This window comes from Cryptotermes secundus, unplaced genomic scaffold (assembly GCF_002891405.2).
Source record: "Cryptotermes secundus unplaced genomic scaffold, Csec_1.0 scaffold1522, whole genome shotgun sequence".
NCBI lineage: Eukaryota > Metazoa > Arthropoda > Insecta > Blattodea > Kalotermitidae > Cryptotermes > Cryptotermes secundus.
Window position 1 is genome coordinate 333668 of NW_019738369.1, and position 15636 is coordinate 349303.

General features: G+C 40.1%; 1 protein-coding gene across 4 annotated transcripts in view; it reads left to right on the plus strand.

Moving 5' to 3' along the window:
- Positions 1–13336, plus strand: part of LOC111871000 (transmembrane protein 131) — a 37559-nt gene extending 24223 nt beyond the window's left edge. Inside the window, exons 20-25 of one of the 4 annotated variants that reach the window (XM_023863710.2) lie at positions 72–389; positions 1906–2078; positions 3260–3392; positions 5707–5993; positions 6710–6809; positions 8492–13336. In XM_023863710.2, coding sequence (XP_023719478.1) covers positions 72–389; positions 1906–2078; positions 3260–3392; positions 5707–5993; positions 6710–6799 — 1001 coding nt within the window. In that variant the 3' untranslated portion in view covers positions 6800–6809; positions 8492–13336. Of the gene's footprint in view, positions 1–71; positions 390–1905; positions 2079–3259; positions 3393–5706; positions 5994–6709; positions 7490–7605; positions 8445–8491 lie in introns of those variants that run through there. The other 3 variants (XM_023863709.2, XM_023863708.2, XM_023863707.2) reach the window with 3 other exon arrangements.
- The last annotated feature ends 2300 nt before the right edge of the window (positions 13337–15636 follow it).

The window sequence follows — 15636 nt, forward strand, 5'->3', positions numbered from 1 at the left end:
TGTTAGTACCTGTCTGTGATGATACACCCCAGAAAAGAGTAATCTTCATGTTTTGTGTATGATGTGTTTAGGACCGATACCTGTCATGGAATCCAGCACCCTGAGGAGCAACACTGCAAGAGTATCACCTCCCTTACGTTCAAGTAATTGTTGGGGTGAGCATCGAGCCTCATTTAGCGATGTGGTGGCGAGGAACGACGGTCCTCTCTATTCAAGTATTGTGGCCCCACAGAAGTGTATGCAGCAACAACAACAGCAGAGCTCGGAGGTTGCATTGTCTCCATTTACCGATATTAGTACATGTAGCAGCGCCAGCAGTAACATTGGTGGCGGTACAACCGGGAAAGCACCAGAGCCATCTGTTCCTAACAACATTTCACCTAGTCTTGGTGAGTGGCATTTGTTAACATTAGTTGTCTTATAATGACATAGCTTGTGGCTGTACATTGGGCATAAACTAGTTCACTGACCCGTTCACCCTCGTAGTTTTCAAGCAATGACTAATCGTCCAGACCAGAACCTTTTGAAAAGTTCGCCTACACCACTATTGGTTTTCTTGTTATTTTCTCATTTTGCCAGCTTACATTCATATATTCAGAGAACATGTAATATGAGTGTATTCAGCGCTAGGTGTGAAGCAAAAAATAAACTGAAAATGGGTATATTCAGGGTTGGCCCAGTGTACAAACTAGAGTTGAACAGTTCTCTCTTCTGGGATATCACACCATGTAATCCATTTGAAGTCAGCCGATGTTTCGGAGGAACATGTTGCTCCATCATCATGGTCAGAGGAAGGTCAAAGCAGGAAATCAGCATGAAAACAGGCGGCAAGCAGGTTAACTATAAATTAATTGGCTCTGTTTGTCACCTGCTTTCATGCTGATTTCTAGCTTGGCTTATTCTTCGACCCTGAGGCTGGAGGTGACATGTTCATCCAAAATATCAGTTGACTTTCAGTGAACTACGTGGTGTTGTGTAACAGAAGATAGAACTCTCCGTAACTGAAGCTGTGAGAACCTCAGATCCTACACGGCGCTATATCCCAGAAGATAGAATTCTCCATAACTGACGCTGTAAGAACCTCAGATCCTTCACTGTACTATATCCCAGAAGATAGAACTCTCCATAACTGATGCTGTGAGAACCTCAGATCCTACACGGCACTATATCCCAGAAGATAGAACTCTCCGTAACTGACGCTGTAAGAACCTCAGATCCTACACTGCACTATATCCCAGAAGATAGAACTCTCCGTAACTGATGCTGTGAGAACCTCAGATCCTACACGGCACTATATCCCAGAAGATAGAACTCTCCGTAACTGACGCTGTAAGAACCTCAGATTCTACACGGCGCTACATCCCAGAAGATAGAACTCTCCATAACCGACACTGTGAGAACCTCAGATCCTCCATAGATAGAGTTGACCAAATGGGTTGGCGTAACGGTAATACTCTTTAATTCAGCCTGGACATAATCGGTCCAGACTGAGATCTTTCATGGCTTTTCCCAGTCCCTTCAGGGAAATGCTAGGATAGTATCTCGTTTAGGCCATGGCTGTTTTTTTTACAAATCTATCATCCATCCTTTGGATGGTATATTGTCTGGCTTGTGAAAGTGTTGTTAAGTGACCCACAGATAAATGAACAGATACAAATGATTATGTGTTGGGTTGATGTTTGGCTGTACACATATAAAGCATTTCCCTATTGTGTGCACTTTTCTTTGCCAGAAGTAATTTCCAGCACACTGCTCATGTCACTTTTGTGTCATGAGTGTAACACAGCTTTCTGTTCTAAATGACTTATAAGGTCACTGCATATTTATTTCTTATTCAGCGTGTATCGTAACTTTTTGTTTTACATTTTTAAAATGTTAATTATATCTCATATGTTTTTTCTTTAGGTCCAATAGGTCCAAAAAAGACCATGGCTTCTTCTCCTTCCCCTTCGTCGTCTTCTTGGGAGATTGTTGGTGAACCACAATCATCTCCATCATCATCATCACAGTTTCTGTCACAGCAGGACTCGACAAGCTTGTTCCTTAGTCCATTTCCTGAGGCACCTCAGTCACTGCAGGTTAGATTTCATAACTAATGTGTGGGGGTTGTTTAGGTGAAACCTGTTCAGGAGGTTTTCTGGGTAAAGGAGTAGAGGCCATTAAAAATATTCCCCATGGGGCAGGCATCCCACTCATGCACCAGACAGTAAAGAACTCCCAGGGCTATTGCGGGAACCACTGCACTAACACGGCCTTCATGTATTTGTCCAATCTGAATCTTTAGCCCATAGTTACTTTATGCGGGTGACAAGCATGTAAATCGGTTTCATTTGAACAACCTTCACATGTGGATCAGTGGCAAGTCCTGTTCCTGGATGTCAGGGCACATGGAACTGACTTCAACAACAGAACTATGATATGTCCGTTCAGTAGTGATTCGTTTATTGCTATACCTCTGCAGTATGAGCCCCTCAGTACCCACTGGATAAAAGGCTGGGTGGGCCCCAGAACTGGTGTGGACGCTGTGGAGTAATGAAGAAAATCGAGCCTCAGTTCCTTGGTCATCCAACCCCATAGCTACTTGCTGTACTGACTGATCTATTAAACTTTAAAAAAAGATTATTTCATGTTATAAACATTTCGGACGTGCGTTAAGTGTCTATTTACAGATGCTTGCAGATCATTCGATTCTTTTGTGTAATAGGTTGAAACAAACAGCCAGTGGATTGTATTCAGTAAGGTTGTGTTTCACTGACTTTGAATCTCCACATATGTCCTTACATTTTCAACTCACTTTCTGAATTGAACTGGTGTGTTGCAACCACTGCTCACAGTAAAAAAAAATAAGCTATCCCTGTAACAGGCCATGGAGGCCCATAGGGTTGTGAGACGTTGAGGTTCCTGCATTTTCTAGACAATCAGCTCATAGGTGGCAGTAAGGTTGTCAGCCTTACGCACTGGCTGCCCTTTACCCCCAAGAATATTCCTGGCACTCATTTCTGTTAGAGGCTGAGTTGACCCCAGGGCCATGGTGCGGCTGGAAGGATTAGGTAAATTGAAAAAAATCCACCTCATCAGGATTCGATCCCGTGACCTTTCAGCTTGTAGCATAGTGCCTCAGCCAACTACATTACAGCACGCCCAGTATCAGGCCTCAAATAAAATGAATTATACATATTATGTTAAATTGGCTTTGAAGCTTTATATATGAGAAATGAATCTTTGCATTAGCTCTCTAAAAATGTTTTATTTATTATAGATGGATGAAAGTCCAGAATCAACACCATTCGTGAATGAGATTGTTTGGAAACAACAGAACCAGGTTATGGGAAGAGCACAGGGGAAGAAACAAGCGGAGAATTACCAGTGTCAGAATCAAAATGCATTCCGAGGTATCACACTAGTGTCTCTGATTATTATATTGTCACATGTTGGCCACATGTCATGCGACAAGTAACTTCATGCCGTACTTGAAAAAGCGAATTTATTGCACATTCGCTCTCACACTCACACAATTTACAATCTCACAATTACTGCCCTTGGCACTATCACAAAGTATCACATCAAATCTTCCAACCATGCGTTCGGGTCTTCTTTCCACGACTGCTGCTATATTTCAACTGTCTTTGGCGGCGGCTACATTTCAACTAACTCCTTAGGGAGTGTAGTGCTCTTATAAACCCTCTGCCGGACAACGGGATAATGCCTTGCTTCCCTGTTGCCTAGTCGCCTTGTTAGCAGGTGTTGCTTAGCAACACTCTCGAGAGTTGTTTACTGCTGTGTAGCAACTAGCATGCTTTGGCTCGGCATGGCATGAAGAACACCACAGGGGAGGGGATGTTTACCGAGTGCTGCGTACTGGTGGAAGGAGTGGGCGTATGTGACGTAACTTGAGGAAACGCAGAGTTCACGTGACCCCCACTTCCTGTTGCACCATCCACGTCACAATATGGTTTATTTTGAAGATCACTCTCTTCTGGTATGTGATGCTGTATAGCATGGTTGAAAGTTACCAACAGGAAAGCGGCCTCCATAGTCTAGAGGTAACGTTCCCACCTCATGACTCGTGGTATGTGGGTTCAAACCCCGTGGAGGTCGTGGAATTTTTAAGGGCGGAAAAATTCAGGGAACAAGTCCTCAGGGAGGGACTTTAANCAAAACTTTCCTACTTGTAGAGGCCATGGTTATGGCGCGACTGAAAGAAGAATGTGTTATGACATCATAGATTTCTGTATCATTCGTAAGTTTGTTTTCTTAGGTTGCATTTGGTTCCAAGAAAAAAGGACCCTTTTGTTGCTCTTGTTTGACTACTTCATTGTGTCAGCAGACTGTACAGCAACACACTCAAGGAAAACCTTCATCTGGGTTTTCAGTGAGTGATTCATATAGACAAGCAAAGACCATAGAGTCGAAAGATATATAGTTTTATACATTTTCCTTACTTAGAATTCGAAAAACTTCAATGCAATCTAGGCGCAATGAGACCAAAGTACGAACTATTACACTAACGATGTAAAATAAAAATACCGTGCTAAAAATTCGTCCAAAATAAATAACTCATATACCAATTGAAAGATGAAACCTCAATCTATGTACTCATGAAAAGAAAATTGGAATATCTTTCCTCGTTTTGTCAGCAACGTCCTTCAAAGCTAACACTGCGCAGGTCTGTGCACTGCACCGATGTCAGTGGCATACGATTATTTAAAGGGTCGGTGCAGCACACGGATATCGGTGCGGAAGGGTTAAGCCGTGGGTCCCATGTCGTAGCTTTACGGCACGTAAAAGAACCTCATATCTCGAAAGGAGGTCACTGAGCTAAATTCAAGGACATTTTCCGCCCAACAGTAGTCTCTAATGCCTCTGCTAGATGGGGGAAGCATTATAGATACCGCCAAGCCAGTAGAGGCCGAACTCGCTGGCTCGGTCGGGACTGATGGTAAGCACCAATATCGGTAGGGTATAGAGACTGGTAGAATATCATAGAGGGAAGCACAACGGACCAATACTGGTCTCAATGCATGGGGACACCCACCCTCTCCAATAACTAACTAACTAATTACCAACAGGAATCTGCCAACATTGATTGCATTCATGTCCACAGTGTGGATTATCAGGGTTGCTTCTTGCAAGTGACCCATCTGCACATACCGTAACAGATAGCAATAAATTTACTAGCAGACATATTTTGACTTGCCATTTGACATCTGATCCAAAATCTTCACACCCTATCAACCCTATGAAATTTCATTTCTGAAGTTCTTCATTTCATTCCCATATAACAGTGTTATCTGCATAATGTATATAAGGAACAATCAAAGAGTTCCTAGAATTTAGTCATGTGGAGATATCTATGCTTGTTAAAAAATTGGGTGGTGGGGCACATAGGAGCGGAATGTATACCGTATGTGGGGAAAATTGCAACAGGCTGAGACACATGAGTATGCCACAGTCAGACGTGGGGTGGATGTGCATTGCCAGTGCTCATCACATCTCAGTTTGAACAGCAGTGAACACCAAGTTCTTCTGCAAACTGGGGACATGAGCAGTGGACACTCTTGTAGGCCTCGGTCCAATTTATGGAGATGAAGCTTTGAAAAAAGTCTGCTGTGTGCATTATTTTTTTTAACATATCCAGGAAGTTTTTGGTCCTACCATATAGTTTTTGGTATTACACTGTTTATTCCTGTCAATCTTCTTGTACAGAATTATGGCCCCACTCTTTGTGGGACCCCCTGTACACTCCAGCAGCAGTTGACAGCGCCCTGTACTCTACTCCCGCAATGTCAGAGGAAGCTCACGCTGCTCCCATCTCAGTATGGGGCTCTCTTATGAACTCAGTGTGGTCATCTTCTCCTTGGTCTACTGGAGCAGGCTCCGTGGTGCCCACCATCTCTACTCAGCCTGGTCCCCTTGTGCCTCTGGCTCCAGTTTCAACTCCAAGGCAAGAGGTGGCCCACAACGTCATTGAAGACACTGCTGCTGATATTGATGTAAGTGTTGTTTGTCTAAAACATATTTGAGGGTACATCATACCTGGAGTAGGCAACACTGTGTGTTTGTTCTGGTGTCCATCATGTGCTGGAAGTGGACTCCAGTAATTTCTAATGACGATGTAACAAAATATATCATTAGCTAATGATAATGCACTTTTGAAGATATTTTAGACACAGTATAGCATTTGAGTCTGTCACAGTGGTGGTTTTGAAGAGTTCTGTCTTTTGGGTTAAAAGTTGAAAGTCAGCTGACGTTTCAGAAGGACATGTTGATTCCATCTTCAGGGTTGAATAAGCCAAGCAAAATACCAGCATGAAACAGGCATAAATGTTAGTAGTTGGACTACATGTCATTATATCCAAGAAGGCAGAACTCTTCTCAGTTTATCTTAGTTATTTGTGGTTTCACAATATACTTGGTAGCCCTGTAATGGTGAGTGGTAATATAATTAGGGAATAATGAATTGGAAAGGATGCAGAAGGAAGTGGTTGTGGACTGATGTTAGGTAGGACCCATCATCTGCCTGAAGGAACTGAGGAAGACTGAAGAACCTTAATCAGGATATGCAGTCTCCGGGCGGAGATTTGAACCCAGTTTGTCCCGAATACAAAGCAGGGGTGCTAACCTCTCAACTACAGTATTTGATATTATGTTGATTTCTGTAAGTGATTTTGAATAATGATGCCTAAATACTGATATTTTGTTCTTGCAGCCTGGTCTTGGGTTTGATCCATTCCGATCACTGAACAACATCTGGTCGCCACGTTCAACAGACAACTGGAATTCTCCGAGCAATGAATGAACACTCTACGGTAAAATAACTTCTGTCTTTGATTCTTTTTTCTTCTTAAATTCTTGATTTCCATAATGGATCTTCCTGCTTCTTGACAATATCAAAAATTTTTGCTCCCTTTGCAAATATGTACTGATGTTATAAATAAGCATATAGGAATTTTGATTATGTGTGGTGTGAAAAGAGTATTGTTTGTCTTTAAATTCTGTGTGAGCCTGTATAACAACATGGTGCAATCCAGTAGATGGTGACAAAAATTATATCGATATCTTTTATTTTCAAAATCTATTAACTTGACTGCATAATCCATTATAGAGTGTTAAACAATGGAATGATTTTGCTGTTTTTCCATATGCATAGCCCTTTACAGTTGAAATTCTTACACTGCAATCTGTTGATACAGTCTAGCTTTTGGTGCCATTTTTGTGAACTTGTTTAAAATGCTAAATTATCAAAATATGGTACCCACAGAAACACATATTTGGGGTTGAAACTGCTGTTTCTAGATTGATGGGGGAGAAATGCTAATGTAAGATTATTGTCCCATGATGTGAGTCTGTCTTGTTGATGCAGAATCTATCTCTTCACACTCCTTGTTTCCTTTTATGTAAGATACCATCTTCAGGATCTTGATTTTGTCAGTTCATGGAAATAAAAACGAAAGAGTGGGTATATTTGCCCACATGGTTGTGCATCATTCATCATGTAATTTCTTTCAATTTCTTTTTATTTTTGTAGGATTTTAAAGAAAATGTACAGTATTTAAATGAGTTTATACCCTTTTCATCTGCATGTTTTAAATTGTTTGATTACAGTGTTGTGTACCAATCCATCAGAGAATGTACAAATGAAATGTACCATTATAATTCTTGACTGCTCAAACCCCTACACCCTCTTGGCTGGCACTTTTTGTGTCTTATGTGGATAGTGTGTCTCTGATGTTAAATGAACAGACAAGCCATGTTTGTTGCCACATACGAAAAAGAATGGGTGAGAAAACAAGTTTTTATTGTAGAGGACCATCTTCTGAAATGTGTCATTGTGTAGTTTGATAGAAGTTCACCAACGTTTTGGAGAAACATGGCACTTTCATCTTCAGGGTTAAAGAGTTAGCACTCGTCTAACTTGCATTTACTATAAGAAATTTTCAGTCATACAGATCTCGTTGATTCATCGTTATTCTACCCAAAATGACAATTGATATTAGCGTTTTCTATCAGAAAAATTTACCATGTGACGTCACACAGTGAATGCACACCAAAGCCACGTCACTTGTGGCATTGCAGTTGTTTCGATTCTTGATTCAGATTCTTCCAATGTGTATTTTATATGTCACTGATTATTCTATAAATTAGAAAGGTGAGTGCTTGCTTGTTCCTTGTATAAGGTGGAGACTATGCGTTCTGAAACATTGATCTTCTACTGGACTGCATGGCATCACATCTCAGAAGATACGATACACTCTTCATAGTCATCACTGTGAGAACCTCAAATCCAACGAGTTTTTATTGTAATAAAAATATCTGATCGTGACAGCAATACTTTTGATATCTCTTTTAATTCCCTTATACATTTCCATTTCTGCATTCTTTCCCTAGGCGTTCAAGGGATTGGTAACTGAACTTAACCTTTATTGCATAGATATTTCTGGGTACTGCAGGGTTGGCAGCCATATTTTAATTTTGGTGTGTACTGTTTCAGAATGGAATTTTAATCTCCCACTTAAGCGACAGTTTGTTCGCATCCTTTAACTCTTTTTCCCGACATTTCTGCAACGTTTCCGCACGGGGTGCTCCCAAGAACTGACATGCCTGTAAATACGCTGGGTTCAGGCGAAAAAACCAAACGCGGTTTGGTTACTTGTCACGCCTGGCTGAGAGAAGCGTGGCGACTGGCAGGCGTGCATTCATGCCTACACATTCACGGCTGTTTTGTTTACATGAGCTGTCACCACAGCGGGACTACTTTCACGCCTGTTATTAGACGTGGCACCATGCAAATGTAAACACCGGATGCTACATGCCTTTCCATGAGGTTTTAGTCTCAAGTGTTCAGGTTTTACTCCACAGATGGCGCTACAGTTTTTATTTCATATTTCCTTGTTACTTACGCTGATTTAGCTTGGTCTCAAGTGTTTAAATTCCTGCTTGATGCCAAGGATGGGCTGGGTTCAAAACTAGTAGGATTTTTGTGAAAATGAAAGAAGAAATTAGTGAAGAAACCAACAGCAGAGGAAGAAGTGAAGAGGGAGGGACCGGGGGGAGGGAAGATTTTTGCGGCCGCTCATTAAAACAGTCGCCTAAGCGGGTATATGCTTTTATTAAAATCCGCAAGGGATTATGGAAGCGTGGGACCCACCTCCTCCCCCGCCCTATGCTAAAAACTTACAGGCAAATTTCGAATTAGGTAACAGAGTTAAGAGAGAACATAGAAAGCAAAACTGAAAGCGTACCGAATGAGAAAGAAACACGTGACAAAGGTTCAAGGCGATTAAGGGAGAGAGGTGAGCTGATCCAGTCTCAGCAACAAGAAAAATTTGAAGTGATAGGTTTGAGGATCAGTAAGTTAGACAGAAAAATTTCACAAGAAAACATTAGTTGTTCAACTCTGCTCAGTTCCCAAACCGCCACCCTTAGTGATCATCATAATGATTATACAGGATTTAATAATTTATATACTTGCTTTAGAGGTACTTGTAATAAACGTAAAGATATGCTTGTGGATGTTGAAACACAGCAACTTGTGCCGTCATTGAATTAAACAGTTTTGATGAGTCATCGTTTTTTTTTTACGGACGGATTTTTATAAGTAAATTTAGGCAAAAGAAACAAAAGACAAACTAGATGAATCCAGAAAACTTCGGAGACTACCTCAGGTGAACCATCTGAAGGTAAATCGCAAATTCATTATAGGAAAATCAAGTCGACCACGACTTACAGTCTTTTTCAACAAGCAGAAGACCAAAATTTATGTTAAGGAATACCCACAAAGAGGCAATGACATTGCACCACATAGTTTTGAAACAAAAGGGGCAAGTGATCCTAGTAAGAGCTGACGATTGTAGAAATTAAAAACAAAGTCTAGAAATAATACAAACCGAATGTTTCCTAATATAGAAGAATACAAAGTCTCAGGTCTTACTTTTCCCAGTGAAATTTTAGGAATTCAGAAAAAATTACTGGATTTGATAACTGTTGTTATATATGTACGAAGATAATTTGGTTAAGAGCCCACAAATAGAAATCATGTTTAGTGATAGATGTAAAGTAAGAGTTACCTTGATACAGGGGGTGAAGTAAATTTATTGTTCGAATGGGTTTATATAAAAATGATAAAGTTAGGTATTAACCGTTGCATTTTACGTTTTGAAAAGGTAGCTTTGGTAACAGCTTTTAATAGGCGTTTTAATAAAGTTGGAGGCCATGGTCGAATTTACTATAGGTGTAAGTAGATTTGAAGGAGTGTTTATGATTTTTCTACAGCTTACGAATTATGTCATTTTAGGGTGTCAGTTTTTAGGAGAGTATGAAGTCAACATAGACTTTAATAAAGAAACCTTGACATACGTTACAGAAAGTTGCGTCGAGGAAAAAGCATTTTTTCGCTTAGCTGAGTTTCATGATGTCGAACGTAAAGATCAAGGCCAAGACCATATCCTTAAATCATACCGATCCGAATCCTAGTACCTCATCAGCTGGCGAGCTAGATCAATCACAACCTTCAGTGTCTATATTTTCCACACTGCCTGTTGCTGCCAGCGTGATGATGACAATGATGATGTAATGTCTGACAAAGGTGGCATAAGTTAACATATCTTCTGGAATTTTAGGATTCTTTTTCTTTTTCCCTGGAAACCCCCATCTGAAATTTGTCCTGTCTATATGCCTTGAAGGGAGTAGTTATTTTACTGGATTCCCTTACTGACCACAGCCAGTTAGAAGTTTCTAAGGGACAATCTAGATCTAGAATAATTCACCTTATTTTTTCCATGTGCAATATCTGATACAACAGCTCCTGCCATGCCTTTATGCTTCCTTTGTGTTCTTAATCTGTTGTAATTTGCACCAGGCTGGACTACCTTGTGGTGAAGCCATTTGTCATATTTATTCAAGTGGGCATATATATATATATACACACACACACACACACATATATCAAACATGGTGATTTCACCCCTTGCAGTTTCTTACCTCTTAACGTTTATCATCCAGGAATACCTTCCTACCACTCAGTGCTACAGCCCTGGGTGAACCTTGGCCTCCTCTACAACCAGTCTCCACTGCTCTTTGTTCCTCATCTTCTCTTTCCCTCCTTTCACCTTCATCTTCTTCAGGTTGCTCTCAGCTTCGTCTAGCCATCTTATCCTGGGTCTTCCTTTTCTTCTTTTGGAATATAGCCTTCCTTTTAACATTCTGTTTGACATTGCATTATCTTCCGTTCTTTCGACATGCCCCATCCATTTTATTCTCTGTGACTTGATAAAGCTTACTGTATCATCTCCTTTCAGTAATGTGTTTATCTCTTCATCCTATCTTATCCTCCATATATTATTTTCCATCACAGGTCCATATATTTTGCGTATTTTTCTCTCAAACATTCTCAGTGCATTCTCTTCTCTTACTGTTAAGATAAATGTTTCTGCCCTGTATGTAGCAACGGGTCTTATTACTGTTTTGTATACTAGTAGCTTAGCTGCTCTTGATATTATTATAGTTTAAAGCGTACTAAGATTTGCGAAGTAGGCCCTGTTTCCTGCTTGTGTCCTTTCCTTAACATAATTATCATTTCTGTTGCCATTATTGATCATATTTCCTAAATATTTAAAACTACTCACTCCTGTAAATAATTTCCCTTCTACCTTTAAATCTTACGGTTTCCTTCTATCTTCCCTGCTTTTCCTTCCATTTTCTTATATATCTTAATTATAATTTCTCTGGATCTAGCTATTATGACAGTGTCATCCACATATGCACATATTTGTCTTTATTTTGCATAAATTGTTTCTGATCAGTACTCTATATTACACTGTGTAATGCCACTATGAATAGTACTACTTGCTTGAGTCCAGCATCAAATTCAAATCTTGCACTTAGTTTATTATTTATTTTAAGTTTTGATTGTGTGATATTCATTGTCATTGAAGTTAGCCTAATTAATTTATTTGGTATTTTCATCTGTTTCATCACTTCATAAAGTCTTTCTCTGTTAACGCTGTTGAATGCTTGTGTAAAGTCTACAAATAGCATATGCAAGTCCATGCTGTATTCATAACACTTTTCCATCATTTGTCTTATTACGGAGTTGGTCAGTTGTATTTCTATTCCATAAAATCTGCATTGATACTCTCCGATGATCTATTTGGTTACCGTCCATTTATTACACTAGATAATATATGCTATGTTCAGGAATGTGAGTCCTCTGTAATTTCCACATTCTCGTTTATCTCCTTTTTTTTTTAGAATGGGGCATATGATTCCTGTGGGGATTTAAATCTCCCAGTACTGCAGCACTGGTGGCTGCAGTTTAACTTTTGGGGAGTGATATTTATATTGATAAGAGCGAGAAAAGGCTTTCTGGACCAGCCCATGTGCCATAATAAGAGAGCAATGCATGGACAACAGATGTTTAAAAATATTTTCACTGTTTTATGTGTAACAGTTTTGCTGCATTTAGAAGTGTGCAGTGCACTACAAAAGAAAGTGCTCCACTAGATTTATATACAATGTTCCAACACTAATTGTAAGAACAGTGCTTGTATGAAGGTGAACAAAGCTCACATCCCACTCTTCATCTCAAAAGATCATGTTATGCATGCTTGTGAAGAGAGATGACTTGATATGGCTATTTAGTTTCTTATACCACTGAACAATATATTTACACCTGTTTTCAAACATGAGAATGTAAATAGAGACTACACTGATATGATTTTAAAAAAAGAAATAGTCAACTTCTTACTATTGTCATTATTTCGTTATGTAACCAACTGAAAAACTGCAGTGTAGGTAGCAACATGTGCAGTGAAATGTCACTTTGTTCAAATGAGGATTATTTTTTGCAAATTCATTCAAAATGTGATTATAATGTAATGTGTTTGGAGTAGATACTTCCATGGCAACGCAATAACAGTGGGCCGCTGCGTAGACAATGCCGAAACAACAAACGCGTTTCCATGGAGGTATCTACTCCAGACACGTTACATTAGAATATTGTATTTTCCATTTGCTATAGGTAGAGCAATATATAGTGTAGCTTTTTATGTAAAGCTTATCTCTGTTTTGAAGGTGAGGTATAAATGCAGAGTGTGAGGTACACCTCTGATGAGGCTGTACCCATTTATGAAATTGTAAAGAAAATGATATGCCCCTTTTCAATCATAATTATAATTCTGAAGTAATTCTCTAGCTACTGAAATTCTAGCAGGCAAGAGTGGCTGAAGAAATGTACCCCACATTTCTCTCCAAAAAGAGAAGCAGCATTGCATTCCTACTCAGAGGTATCCTGGGAAATACATAGACCTCTGGGATCTCTACAGACAGGTAATGTATGGGCGAGGCACGTAGATGCTGCTTCCTAGTAAGTATTAAAGTGAATAAATACAACTATGAAAAAATGAAAGATAATTACATCATTTTTCAATATGTGTAGTCAACCTACCCAGCTGTTGTAATTCTAGGCTACAAACTAGAAATTTCCAATGCTATGGCATAGCGTGTTTCTTATTACCTATGGTATTCCTGGACACTACAGTAGCACATCAGAAACAGTGAATAGGTAGGCGATTGAGAATAGCGGAGATGGTATGAGGCTCCACCCTCATTTGCTGTGTCAGCAAGTGGTACATATTGTCACCTAACTTCTTTGAACTTCCTGACTCCAACAAACAATGTTCAGAATTTTAAACCTCCAGTATTTCTAAACGGTGATGCTATACCGTCTTACAAAACCGTCGTTTTGTTGAATGAGGCGCTGATGCTGAACAAGCTTCAGACGTTAAATTAGTATCCAGTCAAGAAGGTAAACCAACACATTCCCAGGTAAGTACCTTAGAAAAATGTTGAATTTGTATTAGGGTACTAGGATGGTCGAGGAGGTATGAGCCGCCCTCTATAGCTTTCGAGTAGCCAGAGTGAACCATCTTACCAGCAAAGCTCTTTACTTATGTGGCCATTATTGATCATGTGATTGGAAGAAAAATTCCAGCATTCGCCATTTTGTTCCGCCCCTATCACGCGATTTGACGTCGTAGTATCCAGATTTTGAAAACATTTAATATTCTTCATACCTCCTCGGTGATCCTGACACCTGGATACAGAATTTCCATTTTGATGCCAATTTTTCGTAAACCTGTTGTCAAATAGCCGAAAGCCTGTCGCTCTAATGTTGAATTTGTATCCGGGTACTAGGATAGTCGAGGAGGTATCAGTCGCCCTTTATTGCGCTCGAGACGCCGAAGTGAATCATCTTACTAGCTAAGTTCTTTACCTACTTCCGTCGCCATTTTTGTTCTTATGATTGGACGAAGAATTCCAGCATTCGCCATTTTGTTCCGCCCCTATCACGCCATTGGACGTCGTAGTATCCAGATTCTGAAAACATTTAATGTTCTTTATACCTCCTCGGTGATCCTGATACCCGGATACTGAGTTCCCATTTTGATGCCAATTTTCGTAAACCTTTTGTCAAATTTTCAAAAAAAACCCTGTGGCTCGAAAAATGTTGAATTTGTATCCGGGTACTAGGATAGTCGAAGTGGTATCAGTCGCCCTTTATTGCGCTCGAGTCGCCAGAGTGAATCATCTGACCAGCTAAGTTCTATACTTCCGTCGCCATTTTTGTTCTTATGATTGGACGAAGAATTCCAGCATTCGCCATTTTGTTCCGCCCCTATCGCGCGATTGGACATCGTAGTATCCAGCTTTGGAGAACATTGAATGTTCATTATACCTCCTCGGTGGTCCTGATACCCGGATTATGAATTTCCATCTTGATGACAATTTCGGTGAACCTGTTGCTCGAAAAATGAATTTGTATCCGGGTACTAGGATAAACGAGGAGGTATCGACCACCCTCTATAGAATTATTAGTCGCCAAAGTGAATCATCTTACCAGCTAAGTTCTTTACCTACTTCCGTCGCCATTTTTGTTCTTATGATTGGACGAAGAATTCCAGCATTCGCATTTTGTTCCGCCCCTATAACGCAATTGGACATCGTAGTATCCAGATTTTGAAAACATTGAATGTTCATTATACCTCCTCGGTGGTCCTGATACCCGGATAAGGAATTTCCATCTTGATGACAATTTTGGTGAACCTGTTGCTCGAAAAATGTTGAATTTTTATACGGGTATTAGGATAGTCGAGGAGGTATCGACCGCCCACTATTGACTTAATAGTCGCCAAAGTGAATCATCTTACCAGCTAAGTTCTTTACCTACTTCCGTCGCCATTTTTATTCATGTGATTGGACGAATAATTCCAGCATTCGCCATTTTGTTCCGCCCCTATCACGCCATTGGACGTCGTAGTATCCAGATTTTGAAAACATTTAATGTTCTTTATACCTCCTCGGTGATCCTGATACCCGGATACAGAGTTCCCATTTTGATGCCAATTTTTCGTAACCCTTTGTCAAATTGTCAAAAAAAAAACTGGCTCGAAAAATGTTGAATTTGTATCCGGGTACTAGGATAGTCGAGGTGGTATCAGTCGCCCTTTATTGCCCTCGAGTCGCCGAAGTGAATCATCTTACCAGCTAAGTTCCGTCTCCATTTTTGTTCTTATGATTGGATGAAGAATTCCTGCATTCGCCATTTTGTTCCGCCCCTATCACGCCATTGGACTCGTA